This window comes from Saccostrea echinata, unplaced genomic scaffold, assembly GCF_033153115.1.
Source record: "Saccostrea echinata isolate AGI-Se365-2 ecotype Australia unplaced genomic scaffold, CSIRO_AGI_Sech_v1 ptg000008l, whole genome shotgun sequence".
Taxonomy (NCBI): Eukaryota; Metazoa; Mollusca; class Bivalvia; order Ostreida; family Ostreidae; genus Saccostrea; species Saccostrea echinata.
In genome coordinates this window covers 10,623,511-10,637,602 of record NW_026889757.1, presented here as the reverse complement: position 1 = coordinate 10,637,602, position 14,092 = coordinate 10,623,511, and the positions used below count along the sequence as shown (strand labels likewise).

The following is a 14,092-nucleotide window of genomic DNA, read 5'->3' as shown; positions in this document are numbered from 1 at the left end:
CAATAGGATTAAGCCTGGAACTATATTTTTTGGCGGAAGGTTTATTCAAGCTGGTTGCACACAGAGCTATTTTGTGCAGTGAAATGTTTAATGCTGGTTATGAAATATCTATTTAATTAATTTTTTAATTTTATCATCATATTGTGTCCAATATAGTGAATTCTGAGAGTCAAGGAAAAAAATTGAGCCAGTTTTAAAGATATATACGGTATATAAACGCGATTTTTTATGTGAAACAAAATGATTAAATGATTTGAAAAACATGATGTAAAAAATAATTACTTTCCCCAAAGTTTTACTAAATAACTCGTTGTAATTACAAAACAATTGAGCAAGATCTGCAATTAAGAATTCAGCCTATTCATGAATATTGATGAGGGAAGTGCGTAAACAGTATATAAACACGCATGTCCGCGGGCGGGAAATCATAGACAACGAGATACGTTGCATTTTGACTACGATTTTGAAAAAAAGTTAATATCTGTCATTGCAGAGTAGATGGTTAATACTGATAAGTATTTTTAAGCATAAAACGTATGCCATCCATGTCAAAAGTTATTTTGTATACCCAACTGCCTACCTCGTTTTCTTGACGCCATTTTTGTTTATCAATCTAAAAGTAGCGACGGTGTCACATGATGTATGAATTTGAATTGAGGCATTACATTCCTAGTAGGATAATAAATAATTATGATTTGAGATCTTTATAATGCGTTCATTTCCAATTGTGTAATTTACAATATTTTCGTAACTTTATTTGGTAAACAAAATAAATAAATTTCCAACTTTATTTTTAACTGACGCAAGTTATAGCGTGTATATCTTTAACTTAAAAAACTTCAATGACGTCACCCATTGTTTTTAGTCAACGTATATTTTACCGATTCAACCATCACTAGTTGGATATTTTAAAGATCCAACTGGCCATCAGTTGGATATTCAAATATCCAACTGCCTATCTGTTGGATATTTAAATATCCAACTGTGCATACAAACATAATTAAGCAATGAACAAAAGAGATAAAAGAGTTAAAAATGTATTTCCAATGCACATAAAAAATAATTACTCCGAATTTGTCACACTATTATAAGTGATATCATATGCACACGGAATTAATCACTTCGCATTTTTCACACCATTAGAATCGTGTTAAAAATGTACTTCCAATGCTCACAAAATTTACAATTCCTCCGAATTTTGCACACTTTTAGACTCTTGTCGGCAATAAAATATCCAATACCTGTCCGATGGTAATTTTAACAAAATGTTTCCGGTCTTAAATTTTGAAAGCATCACTTTATGACACGCTTATAAATACATTTTCACCTTGAACCTTAAACCACATCATTTCCTGTTGCTGAACATTATTTTAAGGGTCCTTTATCAGCAAATCCCCTCAGTTTTTTTTCTAGGTTCATCTCTGTTCTCATACTTTTCCAGCGTACTCCCAAAACAATTTAATAAATCGACAGCCCATCTATTTTTTGGTCACCTTTTTTATTGCAGATCTTGATATGGAATATTTTTAAAGCAGATTCTGCATAACACCGACAATCTTTTCATCTGATTTAGCACTACTAGAAGTATTGTCCGAATGGAATTCCGTAAGATTCCAACACTTTTCCTCAACAAATCATCATCTTAAATGCAATGTTAGATTTCCAACCTTTTATCAAACAAAACTCTGTAGTTTTCTTCTGATTTCAGGTCAAAAGTATTCAAAACACTATCTGAACCTCTCTAAATTTATTTTGGATTTAAAACTATTCTTCATCTGATTTCATGACTGTTCAGTACAATGGAAAGGTTTGAAATGACATTAGCACCATGCAGTTGCAGGCTCAGTAGTCCATGAATAAAAGGGGTGTTCGATTAGGCTATTGAATTTGTCACTGTTGGATATCTGAATGGGCTAGATCCCATTGTATTACAGCAAGGTTGGATATATGAATGGCTAAATGTTTCTTTGGGGCCCAAAGTGGGGAAGTTTTTTAAGTAAGATAAATAACTCGATAGTGTTGAATAGTTTTGAGAAAACATCCCCTCCTCGGGCATTCGGCCCTCGGAGGGAATGTTTTCTCTAAACTATTCAACACCATCTCGTTATTTATCCATTACATAAAAGTAACTCTTTTTTTAGTAATATCTAAAAATTTATATCATAGACCCAAACTTTTGATTTTCTTTTCTGAAAATATAAGATAATTTTGACCAATCTGCTTAAATTCAGCAAAAGTTTAAGACTTTAAATTGAGTTTTTGCTTTTTAAATTTTTAATGCCAGAAAAATGATTTTTTTTTTTTTTTTGAGTGCAGAAAAGTCAAATATTTTATTATGCGAAGCAATTTAAAACTTTTTCTTTATTGTTACAACTTTAATGTGTCATTTTAAGATAGAATAATACATGTAGTGTCTTTTGTCCCATGATTTATTTAGATAAAAAAAATATAAGAGGGAAAACTTGGAAAACGTGATTTATGATAAGATACAATTTCAGTGCAAATGGTTATATTAAATGTACCGTGGCGCCAAAAAAGCATATTGACCCCCTTTTTTGTTTTCAATTTTAATTAAGCTATGTGTGTAAATACTAAAAAAGTCTTAAGACTTTAAACATCAGGATCCAACCCTGTAAACTACCCCAAACATCAGTGCAGTAGCCAATTAAAATGCATTATACAAAACAGTTGCATTAGAATTCTATCTTAGAGGCTTTTTTAAAATATTGTCTTTTTTGAATTTCAAAAAAGGTTTTTTTAGAGTTATTCCTTGGACTCTACCAAGTCTTCGAATTTTTGGAGGATGGATTGATTGCTCAATTTAATGTCATAGGATGGGATCCACAACCAGGAGAAACGGAGGGTGTAGGAATTATACGAGACGGATTATACTTTGCTTATTATTTCGTCATATCATTTGGAGGTGAGTAATATACCTTGCTTACATCCTTGCTAACATATTCCCTGAACAAAATTGTTTATAAATTATCAAAGCAAATCAGAAATAGTTGGATAAAATGTTAGTCTGTGTTTTCTATTTAATAATGATTTGACCTGTTGCTAAGGGGTGTGGTGGACAGTACTTTGTTAGTGTTCCAGTTGCAACATAATTTATGATTACCTATTTCTCGAGCTCCATACTTAGTATAAATATTTGTCATTATACATTTTCTTATATTACTGATACAAAATTGTTATATTATTTTTCTCTAACAAATCCAAAGCAAAGTTATTTCTCCTCCTTTATTAGTCCCCTACCGGTGAGACCGGAGGGGACTATAGGTTTCCTCTGAGTCTGTCCGTCTGTCTGTCTGTCAGTCTGTCCCACTTGGTTTTCCGCACTTTTCTTCTTGCAGAAATTGAGCTGATTTTGGTCTGTGACTTAACCTTGATGAGTTATAGATCAAGTTTGCATTTCGTCCCGCTTCATTGATTTTTGACGGAATTATGGCATTTTATAATTTTTAACGGGAACCAGATTACACTTGCCGGTAGGGGACTAGTATTGCTAATGCAATACTCTCAGTGCTTGTTATTACGAAAGCCTATTAGGATCAAACTACGGTAAAAAAAAAAATTAAAAAGCTTTATAACGCCTTTTCAAAAGGCGTTATAACGCGAAAAAAGGCGTAATAACGCCTTTTGAAAAGGCGTTATAACGCGGAAAAAGGCATAATAACGCAAATAAAGGCGTAATTATAGAGCCGCCTTTCCAAAAGGCGTTTTAACGCGAAAAAGGTGTTATTACGCCTTTCCATAAGGCGTTATAACGCCTTTTTTCGCGTTATAACGCCTTTTGAAAAGGCGTTATTTTTTTCTAAACGCTTGGAGATATTGAGCTGATTTTTGGTCTGTGACTTTACCTTGATGAGTTATAGACCAAGTTTGCATTTCGGTTCGCTTCATTGATTTTTGAAGGAATTATGACATTTTCATTTTTTAACGGGAACCAGATAACACTTGCCGGTAGGGGACTAGTATTGCTAATGCAATACTCTCAGAATACTTGTTTTGTACTTGTTTTTATAAATAAAAAATTAAAATAATGATGATTTGAATTTTGTTTTAGGTTGTTTCCTTGCATCTCTGACGGTTGCGTTTCTTATCAACACGGTCTTTCTGTTTCATTATTTGACATCTTATAGGTACTATATAGACACATTATTAATTGATGAAATAGAAATATGTTTTTTGCCCAACATATTGCTTTAAAAATTATCCTGTATAAAACTCAATTAGAAACTGAAATAAAAAAAACACAAAAAATTCTATTTGTTTAATGGAAATACAAAAACTGAGATATTACAATTCAAAAATATGTGTTTATTGTAGGAAGTATTTACTTTCGTTGTATAAAGGAAAACCTAAACATCTAACACCTAAAAGTGAAAAATCCAATGCAAGTCTTATGGTGGGTTTAATTCTGCTTTTTTAACTCTCCTTCTGTACACAATTCAAGTTATAAATCCGTATTAATGCTTCTTTTGCAAATATCTATTCTGACACTTACCATTTCTTTTATTATTACTTAGCTTTTCTTCCCAATTTCTAGCTTCTTTGTTTTCATGTTTTCAAAACAAAAGTCTATATTGAAAGCATTTCACTTCACATACTCACACTTATATAGAAAATGACCGAAACTTGTAATTTCAGGTTGGAAGCGTGCGGTATGCTGGTTATCAGGTGGGATACATAGGATGGGGTAGGTTGTTATGGAATAATTTTCCGTTAAATAGACTTCAGAGCAACAATATGTCAATTTTTTAAAAAAAATAGTACTGTGAATGAAATTGAAGTTTATTGAAAATAATTACAAAAATATGAGAAATGTAATAAAGCCACATATTAAAAATAAACTTTAAAGTCACTGTGTTATATGCAATCATATAAACTTTTTAATACAGACAACAACAGCACCCCCCCCCCCCCCCACCACCACCACAAAAAGTCCAATCTCGAGGACGCTGGTATATAATTTATCACTTTTTATTTTATTTTTCTTATATAATTTCAGGATTTTTCATCCAATTTCTGGTTCTCTTGCTCGTTTCAATTACAATAGCAACAATAATAACTATATGGGACCTTATTAGTGACTTCATTATATCATGGATCATGGCACTTTGGTAAGTAGTTACCAAACATGTGATTCTAGAGATGTTGCTCCAACAACATTATACCTGATTTTCTGTATGAAAAAGTGATAAAGTATGTTTTAAAAGGATGCCTTTGTACAAGATAAAAGCAAATTGGAAATTTCATTTAATTTGTGCTTTGGTTGATTGTCTTACAGGCCTGTGTTACTGACGTCATTGGTGCTAAACTTTGTGCAGCTTTTGCTATCTAAGTTCCTCTTCCTACAAGAAAATGGCAACATATTAGCTATGGAGAATAGGTATGATAGCGTAAATAGTATAACATTTATCTTTGTGAATGAAATGCTTCTCAGCGGGCAGTCATATTTGTATATCTGAATTTTTTTAATGAATATTTTGTGATATACACATACAAGAATAGGCATATACACAAAACAACATGAATGAAAGTTAAAATAAAAAAATAATTAGAGGGTATTTTAGTAAAAAAATACTTTTGCTTTTTAAGACCCAATAACTACGTACATGTATATTGCAATAAATCCTGATGAGCAACTCAAGATACACTATCAAATGATCTGCATAAAAAAACCAAAATCACAATTTCACATCAGAGCTGATTTTCTAAATGATTAGTTAGTAAGATAAAAAAAGATTTGGTACACAAACTTTACATGTTTGTATTTGTAGACGACTGTTCTTCATTTTTACCTACTTCATGTTCTTCTATAACGTCTTCATTGGTCTCATCTCCTGCTTAATGAGGATCATTAAGTCCATCATTCTAGGCGCCCTCTTCCTCCCACGTCTTGACCATAGCGTGCTGCCCAGAAAATTCCAGCAATTTGACCCAGGTAAAATTCACATTTGTTCCCGTAGCATAGAAAATACTGCATAGAAGGCACTGTGGTATTTCAGTGTGGCAACTTTCACATATCCGATTCTTTTATTTTCTTTTTCATTTTTCAAATTATATTTATTCTGCAGGGTTTGATGCATACTGTGGTTTTATGCATATTGAGAGTACACACACAAATCCGGTTGCTATGGTTTTCATCAGTATATTGCAAGCAGAATCACTGACGTCATTAAAAAGAAAGAAAATGAATGACATTGATGCGATACCTATGGGTAAGTCCCAATTCGTTGGTTCAATTGTTACAAAACTGAATTAAAGCATTTATCAAAATATGTGTAATCATATTTACATACACTGAATATGCTTTATATATATCTGAGCAAATCAATATATTAATGCAGTAGTCTTTATCTTAAGTGTCAAAAGTCAAATGTTTCATGGCTCTCTCATCAATGGAACGTACGTGTGATAATATTTGACGTACTTTCACCCACTGTATACAAATAATAAATAAATAATAAATATATAAAAACAAATTACAGATGCAGTCATTGCAGAAAAACCATAATCCGATTAAATGTAATATGTATTTTTCTCTACATTGTAGAAACTGCATTTTATTGTTTAAATAGACCTGAAAATATTAATAAGATATTCTTGCTGTATTATAATAGTGATTTCATGCTTTTATAGCTGCAATTTATTTCTATATAATGTAATTGATAAACTCGTCCAAGATTTATAAATGATAAACTCGTCCAAGATTTATAAATCATTTTCAATACTGTAGAACAAACCACATACATTTAAGAAGATGTTTTTCAATAACAGAACTGCATTTTCAAAATCATTGGCATTTGAAAACAAAATATGCTGAAAACTAAACTGAACGTTTAGCGGTATTTCACAATCGTGATCATTTAATTTGTTTGTCCTTTCTGTATGTTCGCTAAATGTCTGTCCGATTGTGTCAGCAGTTGCAATGACTTGCTATTTATGTAGTTGATACTTTACACACAGAAAATGAGAAAATCATTTTACGGATGATGACATAGGATTTTATAAATGAAACATAATATATTTCCGTAATAAATGCGACATTCTGACTTCAATCTCCCAAGTAAGTAAATAAAATTTCATTATGATAACCTTACCAAGAATGATGTTGATTTTGATATTTGCACTGGCGATTCAAAGACTTCAAATTTTGAACTGGTCACCCTACTTGGGTAACAAAACTCTCATGATTTGGACTTACATTTCGAAATTTATTTTATTTCTTGTTGACCATGGCATTGAACTTTGAGCTTGAATGAAGCTACCATACAAATACAAACTTATTTTATTCTCTAAATGTTAGTTACTACAACTCAGATTGTTGACTTTGTCCAACAGGTTAACTTTATTTTATCGTTTGATTTGTAGGGCATACTTCTTTTTATATTTTACTTTGCTTTATATACATGTTAATTTAGGAGCGATCTCAATTAAATTTTACTAGAGAAATATGACGTCTTAAACAAAAAGTACTGCAACTCTTAATTAATCAGGATATTTGTATAATCTGCATTTGTAAAATTAGAAAAGTTGTTCGAACTACAGATCCCAGCGCAGAACCTCATAAATCATCAATTGTTTATTTAAAAGTATGTCATGATTGTTTTATGTAAGCTTTTTCTTAAATATGTATACTAAAGATTTTTTTTTACAAGCAAGCAAAAGTGTTTTTTTTTAATTTTAAGTTTACAGTATTGCATATTTGTTAGACATTTTCATATCTCTGAAGTCATGAAATGGGTTACATATTGAAAAAATCCAAAAATTTTGTTTCATTCCTTTATATCTTAACTGCAGTAAAAGGTGAGTGCATTCTATATATAGATAACTTCTTCTGAACGTCTGTAGTTGGACTAGCTTCCTTCAAACTTGGAACAATGCAGTGACCGACTCATTTGGATCCTATCTCGTGAATGTACAACATTGTTTAGTTGCTAGAAAAATAGCAACATGTTAATTGAATGTTTGTTTTGTTTCGGAACTTCTCATCTCTGTCAGTTATACCTTAGAGTTAGTTATCACTGTGGAAAATATAGAAATTGTATTACAACAATAGTTGTGAAATGCATGCATGTATAATACCTATTACTTAGGGAAAATATAGATTAGTATCATTAATTATGTTATGCATGCAAGGTAGATTATATAATTATAGTAGTAGTAAATATGCATGTATATACTTATTGCTAGAATAACACTATCTGCAAGGCAATTCGAATTTATGAGTACGTTTTATTACGTTTTCACCAGTGAAATACTGTGATTTATTTATTGAATAAAAATGATATTCTCTCACAGTGTGAAAGGATACCATAATGATACTCTCACAGTGTGAAAGGATACAAAAGTAAATAAGTAAAAAAAATTTTTTGGCCTGAAATAAGATAAAGTTAGTAATTAAACCATCTTAATAGAGACTCAAACTGCATATTTCTTCACAAATATGTTGCTAAAATCCATGTGACAATGTTTTCAATCTCACAACTGCTAAGCAATGACGTCTCAACTGCTGAACTATGGCGTCACAGCCCATGACACTGTGTTTTAAAAGAAAAACAAAGGAAAAGGGAAAATCAAAGAAAATGTAATAATCAGAAAATTCCATGTTTTGTAATTGGATATGTAATTTATTTCACTCATGGGACAGTATTTTTTGACATTTTTACTCGTGCTTCGCTCTCGTGAAAATATAAAAAAAATCCTGTCCCACTCGTGGAATAAATTCAATATCCAACTACAAAACATTGAATATCCTCTATTTATTGTTGTTATTGTAATCGTTATCTGTACTGGGTGCATTTTATAGATCAAGGTGTTTAACAACTGATGTGTCACTATTTATTGAAACTTTCCATTTACCATTGATTTTATTTCATCTATGCCAAAAATGTAAGCCAACAAGACCAAAATGTTTGCAAAGAATTTATTTATCTTGGAACTGTAAGTCGTACGGAGGATTGTATACTTAATGGCTCTCTAGAAGAGCTCCGTTTATCGTATTTTTGGTGTACAATGCATACTACTCATTTACATATGGAATAAACAAGTTAGATTTAAGTAAAGGCTATACAATAAATTGTGACAAAATCCTTGAATTTTATAAAATAAATTGTAATTTAAACATAAACTTTAATAACTTCAGTCCAACAAGTTAGATTTAAGTAAAGGTCAAAAAAACATCACAGAATGGATGAAAAGTTAATTAATATTAATGTTATGATAATTAATTTTTTTTTAGCAATGTTTAGTTACTATTCCTGTTGTGACATCCCAAGATAGATAAGCTTCCTGGTAGCTTACAACGATAACCAGATTTGTTTATTCTTCCGGAAAAGCCTTATACCTAGGTCGCATTTAAGCCGATGGTAAGACGACCAAATTTTCTCGTATCGTCGGCTGAAAAACATGATCGGCCGACATTAGTATAGGGCGACGCGGAGCAGTCACATTAATTTCTAGAAATACTGATGACTTTAAAAGTTTAGATATTTATAAGTCGGTCAATCGTCGCCCGATCATCGAGCAATGAGCCACAGTTTGATTTTCATTTACGAAAACCCAATACGACCGACTTAACAACCGGTCTGCGGATGGTCGGATGATGATCCAGGTTTGGTCGACGGACTATTCAAGGACTGTTTTAATTGAAGAAATCGGCCACCAAGGCAGAAAATATTATAACGGCTTGACGGACACAAACTTGGTCGGCCGACAAAAAAAGGGTCAAAATCGGGCAAGATTTGCCGACTGGCGTCCGAAGAATCAAATTTTTGCCTAAAAATCCGTTGGTCGTATTTGGAAATGTGACTGGGGTTTTACTCTTGAAAGGAGTTTTACTCTTGACCATCGGCTTATCCTGAAAGGATTATAGGTCAATGCACTCTATCATAAGTACACTGTAAATAGTTTATTAATTTTGTTTTCATAATTAAATAGTTATCTCAAACCCTGTAGGTTTACAAAAAGCTTTTTTAGATTGAATTTTCAGATCAAAATCCATTTATGATGTAACATTCATATGTATTTTCTTCTTTATAGACGAAAAAGAGGAAATGATACAGAAAAAACGACGAAAGGCGAGGTGGAAGTGGCTACTTGCTTTCACCCTGGTAAATAACCCCGAACTCTCGCTACAACGAAGACTCACTCTGGCAAAAGAGCGCAACGAAAATGTCAAGGAAATTCTTTTCTCTTCGTATGCGGTACCTATTGAGCACGGAAGTATTGACACTAAATTTTAAAAGAAATGAAAAGAAAAAGAAGTTTACATATATATATATATATATATATATATATATATATATATATATATATATATATATATATATATATATATAATCAATTGTTTTACTGCTTAGTCTATTTGCAAGTCATACGGGATGTATAATTTTATGCATTGTGGCCTTGTTTGTATTAAAAAATCGATTCTCATTTTAGAAAAAAAAATGCACTAATAATTTACTTATTTCTTAAATGTTTATAAATGCGTAATCAGTAGGTTGTGATTTTTATGAAAAAGGCGTTTGCAATTGTTTCAGAACATTTTTTTTTTTATTTTATTGTTTATTTTTGTGGAAAACGAGAAATTTCTACACTTATTTTTGTGGTTATTTTATTTCAAAGTATTGTGTTTTACTTGTGTGTACATCTCTTTATTATTTCTTGTGAAATCCAATGATTTATACATCATGAAATACTTTAATCTTTAATTTTAAGAAATAGATCTGATTGACTTATTACAGAGCTTGTCCATGTCAGAAAACATATATTTACTCTGATATAATAGATATACATATAACTGTGATAGAAATTAGACAATTTGTAAATTAACTTTTTTTTTAAATTTTTTATATATATATTTATTATGTGTATTTAATTGGCCAATAAATATATTTTAAATTTTACGTTGATCAATCGTTTCTAAAGTAGGATGAGTTAGAGAATTATATTTAGTAAGTAGTGATTAACAAATTAATATTCATAAAAGTTTATCCTCAAAACTTTTTGTGTTATACTTTATGTTGTTCTGTTATGTGATCTGAGTCATATATTACAAGCAATTCCCAGTAATCGTCTTGTGCTATGCACTGTTCGACATTTGTGGATATCCCTTCATCCCTTGTAAAAATCATTTTCATTTAATTTAAGCTTTACAGTTACAGTTATATATCCCAGTGAGCTTGAAATAAAAGATATCACAGAGTCTGACACATCTGTTTCATATTTCGATATTTTACTAGAAAAAGACGTCAATGGTAATCTAACAACAAAGCTTTATTATTAACGTGATGACTTTAACTTTTCAATCAACTTCCCTTACTTATGCAGCAATATACCCTTATCACCTGCATATAGGGTGTATACCTCCCAGTTGATTCTATACGCAAGAACATGCTCTACATATGAACAATTTCTAATACGAGATAAGTTATTGACAAACAAGTTGATGAAACAAGAATATCAACAGTCTCCTTTAAAGTCATTATTTCGTAAGTTCTATTGTCGATACAATGACCTTGTCAGCAAATACAATCTAACATTAAGTAATATGGTGACTGACATTTTTCATACTAATTTTTAGACCATTTTACACACTGAATTGTCGAATGATTTTTCCGTTATTTTCCGAACATGACAAGAAGCACACGGCGGGTTTGACCGGTCGGCAGATGATGCTCACTCCTCCATGGCATCTGATCCCACCTCTAATGTTTTTGGAGGTTGGTGTTCACTCTGCTTCCGATTTGTATTGTTTTAATGGAGTTTGAGCTTGAATACTGTTCGTTATCTCCATATTTCATTACAGGGAAACAAAATATTAGAATTTTGCAGTCCATGTCATCCATTGTCTCTGGGATGAATCCAAAATAGGAGGAAAAATGTCAAAGTCTGGGGCCAATGTATGACAACAATAATAGAGACAACCGACCTTTGAAGTTTGGAAAATCTGAAGCGTATCAAAACCTTTATGCAACGAAGACCATACCTTTTGTCTCCCACTTTCGTGAAAGCGCATGGACATCAAGTCTCGTTCGTCTGTCAGTCCGTCGTCTGTATGACTGTCACAAAATCTTTTAACCTTTGCCATAGCTTTAATGTAAAAAAAAACTAGGACTCTATATGACATTGAAGTTTGACCTATTTTCTCCCTTATTTTAAAACTGGCAATAAATTTTGTACCTGAAGAGACAGAGCTTTCATTTTTATGTCCCTGGATCGAAAGATCCCGGGGTTATATTGTTTTTGTCCTGTCTGTTTGTTTGTCTGTTTGTCTGTCTGTCTGTTGTCAACTTTAACCTTGCCCATAACTTTTGATTGGTTGGAGCTATGACTTTAATATTTCACATGTGTATTCCTTGTGACAAGACCTTTCTTTGGGTAACATCACATTTGACCTTTTGATCTTGACCTTGGAGTTTGACCCACTTTTGCAAAATTTTATGAAACTTTAACCTTGGCCATAACTTCTGAAAAGTTGGTGCTTGGGGTTTCAATCTTCACATGTGTAATCTTTGTGACAAGGCCTTCCTTTGGATACAAACAACTTTGACCTTTTGACCTTGACCTTGGAGTTTGACCTACTTTTGAAAAACTTTAACCTTGGCCATAACTTTTGAACGGTTGGTGCTTGGGGTTTCAAACTTCACATATGTAATCCTTGTGACATCACTTCCTTTGGATACCAAGCACTTTGACCCTTTGACCTTGTCAAAGGAGTTTGACCTACTTTTGAAAAACTTTAACCTTAGCAATAATTTTTGAATTGTTGGAGCTAGGGCTTTCATACTTCACATATGTAACCCTTGTGACAAGACCTTTCTTTAGATATCAACCACTTTGACCCTTTGACCTTGACATAGGAGTTTGACCTACTTTCGAAAAACTTTAACCTTGGCCATAACCTTTGAATGGTTGGTGCTAGGGCTTTCATACTTTACATATGTAATCCTTGTGACAAGACCTTCCTTTGGATACCAACAACTTTGACCTTGACCTTGATGTTTTACTTACTTTTAAAAAACTTTAACCTTCGCCATAACTTTTGAACAGTTGCAGCTAGGGCTTTCAAATTTAACATTTTTTATCTTTTGGCCTGGATTTTTTTATACTTGCATTTGAGAAACTTTAACCTTCGCCATAAGCTGCCATACGGGGGCATCAGTGTTTCACAAACACATCTTGTTTAACATATGCATTACCTGTGACAATAATCTTTCCAATAGATAATGATTTTTTTTTTACTCATGACATTGACCTTGAATTTTTTTTCTTCGGAAATTCTAACGTTGGCCGTAGATTTTGCACATGACAAGACAGGGATTTCATATTTTTTTTTACAATGTGCATTACTTGTAACATATTTCGCAATGTATTTTGATTTTTGGGCTCATGACCTACACCAGTTTTACTTTCAAGAACCTGAATATTGGCCGTACCTTTTGCACCAGAACATATTGCTTAAAAATATATAACATTGTTCTGTATGATGACAAACAAACCAGGCCAGACAAGATTGTGGCAATATGCAACAGGTCAGTGCAGCCCAATCAATTAGTTTATTTGTTTGTTTGTTTATTTGTTTATCGTCCCTTTCGAGAATGTTTCACTCATATTGAGACGCTACCACTTACCGGTAGAGGGCTGTAAATTTATACTACCTATACCTAAACCTATACTCGCCACCTCAGGGCCACTGAGGGATATTTTTCATGCCAGCACCTTCTGCGACACGGGAACTTGATTTATACGGTCTCATCCGAAGGACCGGTCTTCACGTTCCGCAGTGGGATTCGAACTCGAGACAGAAATATCAACTCTTTACCCTGCGACTCTAGAGCAAACGCTCTAACCATTGCGCCACGAGGGCGACCCAAATCAATTAGACTTTGGAAGCGGGAAACCACAATTCTCTGAATTTGCTTGTTTAAACTTAACATCAAAATATCTTGTAAATATAACTAGGCGTCTGTGTAGAATACTCGAATCTATCGAAATTTTCATTCACAGACTCGTCACTGTTTCGAGTGCTAGATTATTATTCTCACCAATGCTTTTGACCTGTCACTACAATGATTCAAGG

At 32.4% G+C, this 14,092-nt stretch overlaps 1 protein-coding gene across 1 annotated transcript in view; it reads left to right on the top strand.

Moving 5' to 3' along the window:
• Nucleotides 1-10,253, top strand: part of LOC133181352 (receptor for retinol uptake stra6-like) — a 36,569-nt gene extending 26,316 nt beyond the window's left edge. The window contains exons 9-17 of the mRNA XM_061315871.1: nucleotides 2,752-2,923; nucleotides 4,070-4,145; nucleotides 4,333-4,411; nucleotides 4,654-4,702; nucleotides 5,015-5,126; nucleotides 5,294-5,395; nucleotides 5,787-5,950; nucleotides 6,084-6,227; nucleotides 10,051-10,253. Coding sequence (XP_061171855.1) covers nucleotides 2,752-2,923; nucleotides 4,070-4,145; nucleotides 4,333-4,411; nucleotides 4,654-4,702; nucleotides 5,015-5,126; nucleotides 5,294-5,395; nucleotides 5,787-5,950; nucleotides 6,084-6,227; nucleotides 10,051-10,253 — 1,101 coding nt within the window. The remainder of the gene's footprint in view (nucleotides 1-2,751; nucleotides 2,924-4,069; nucleotides 4,146-4,332; nucleotides 4,412-4,653; nucleotides 4,703-5,014; nucleotides 5,127-5,293; nucleotides 5,396-5,786; nucleotides 5,951-6,083; nucleotides 6,228-10,050) is intronic.
• The last annotated feature ends 3,839 nt before the right edge of the window (nucleotides 10,254-14,092 follow it).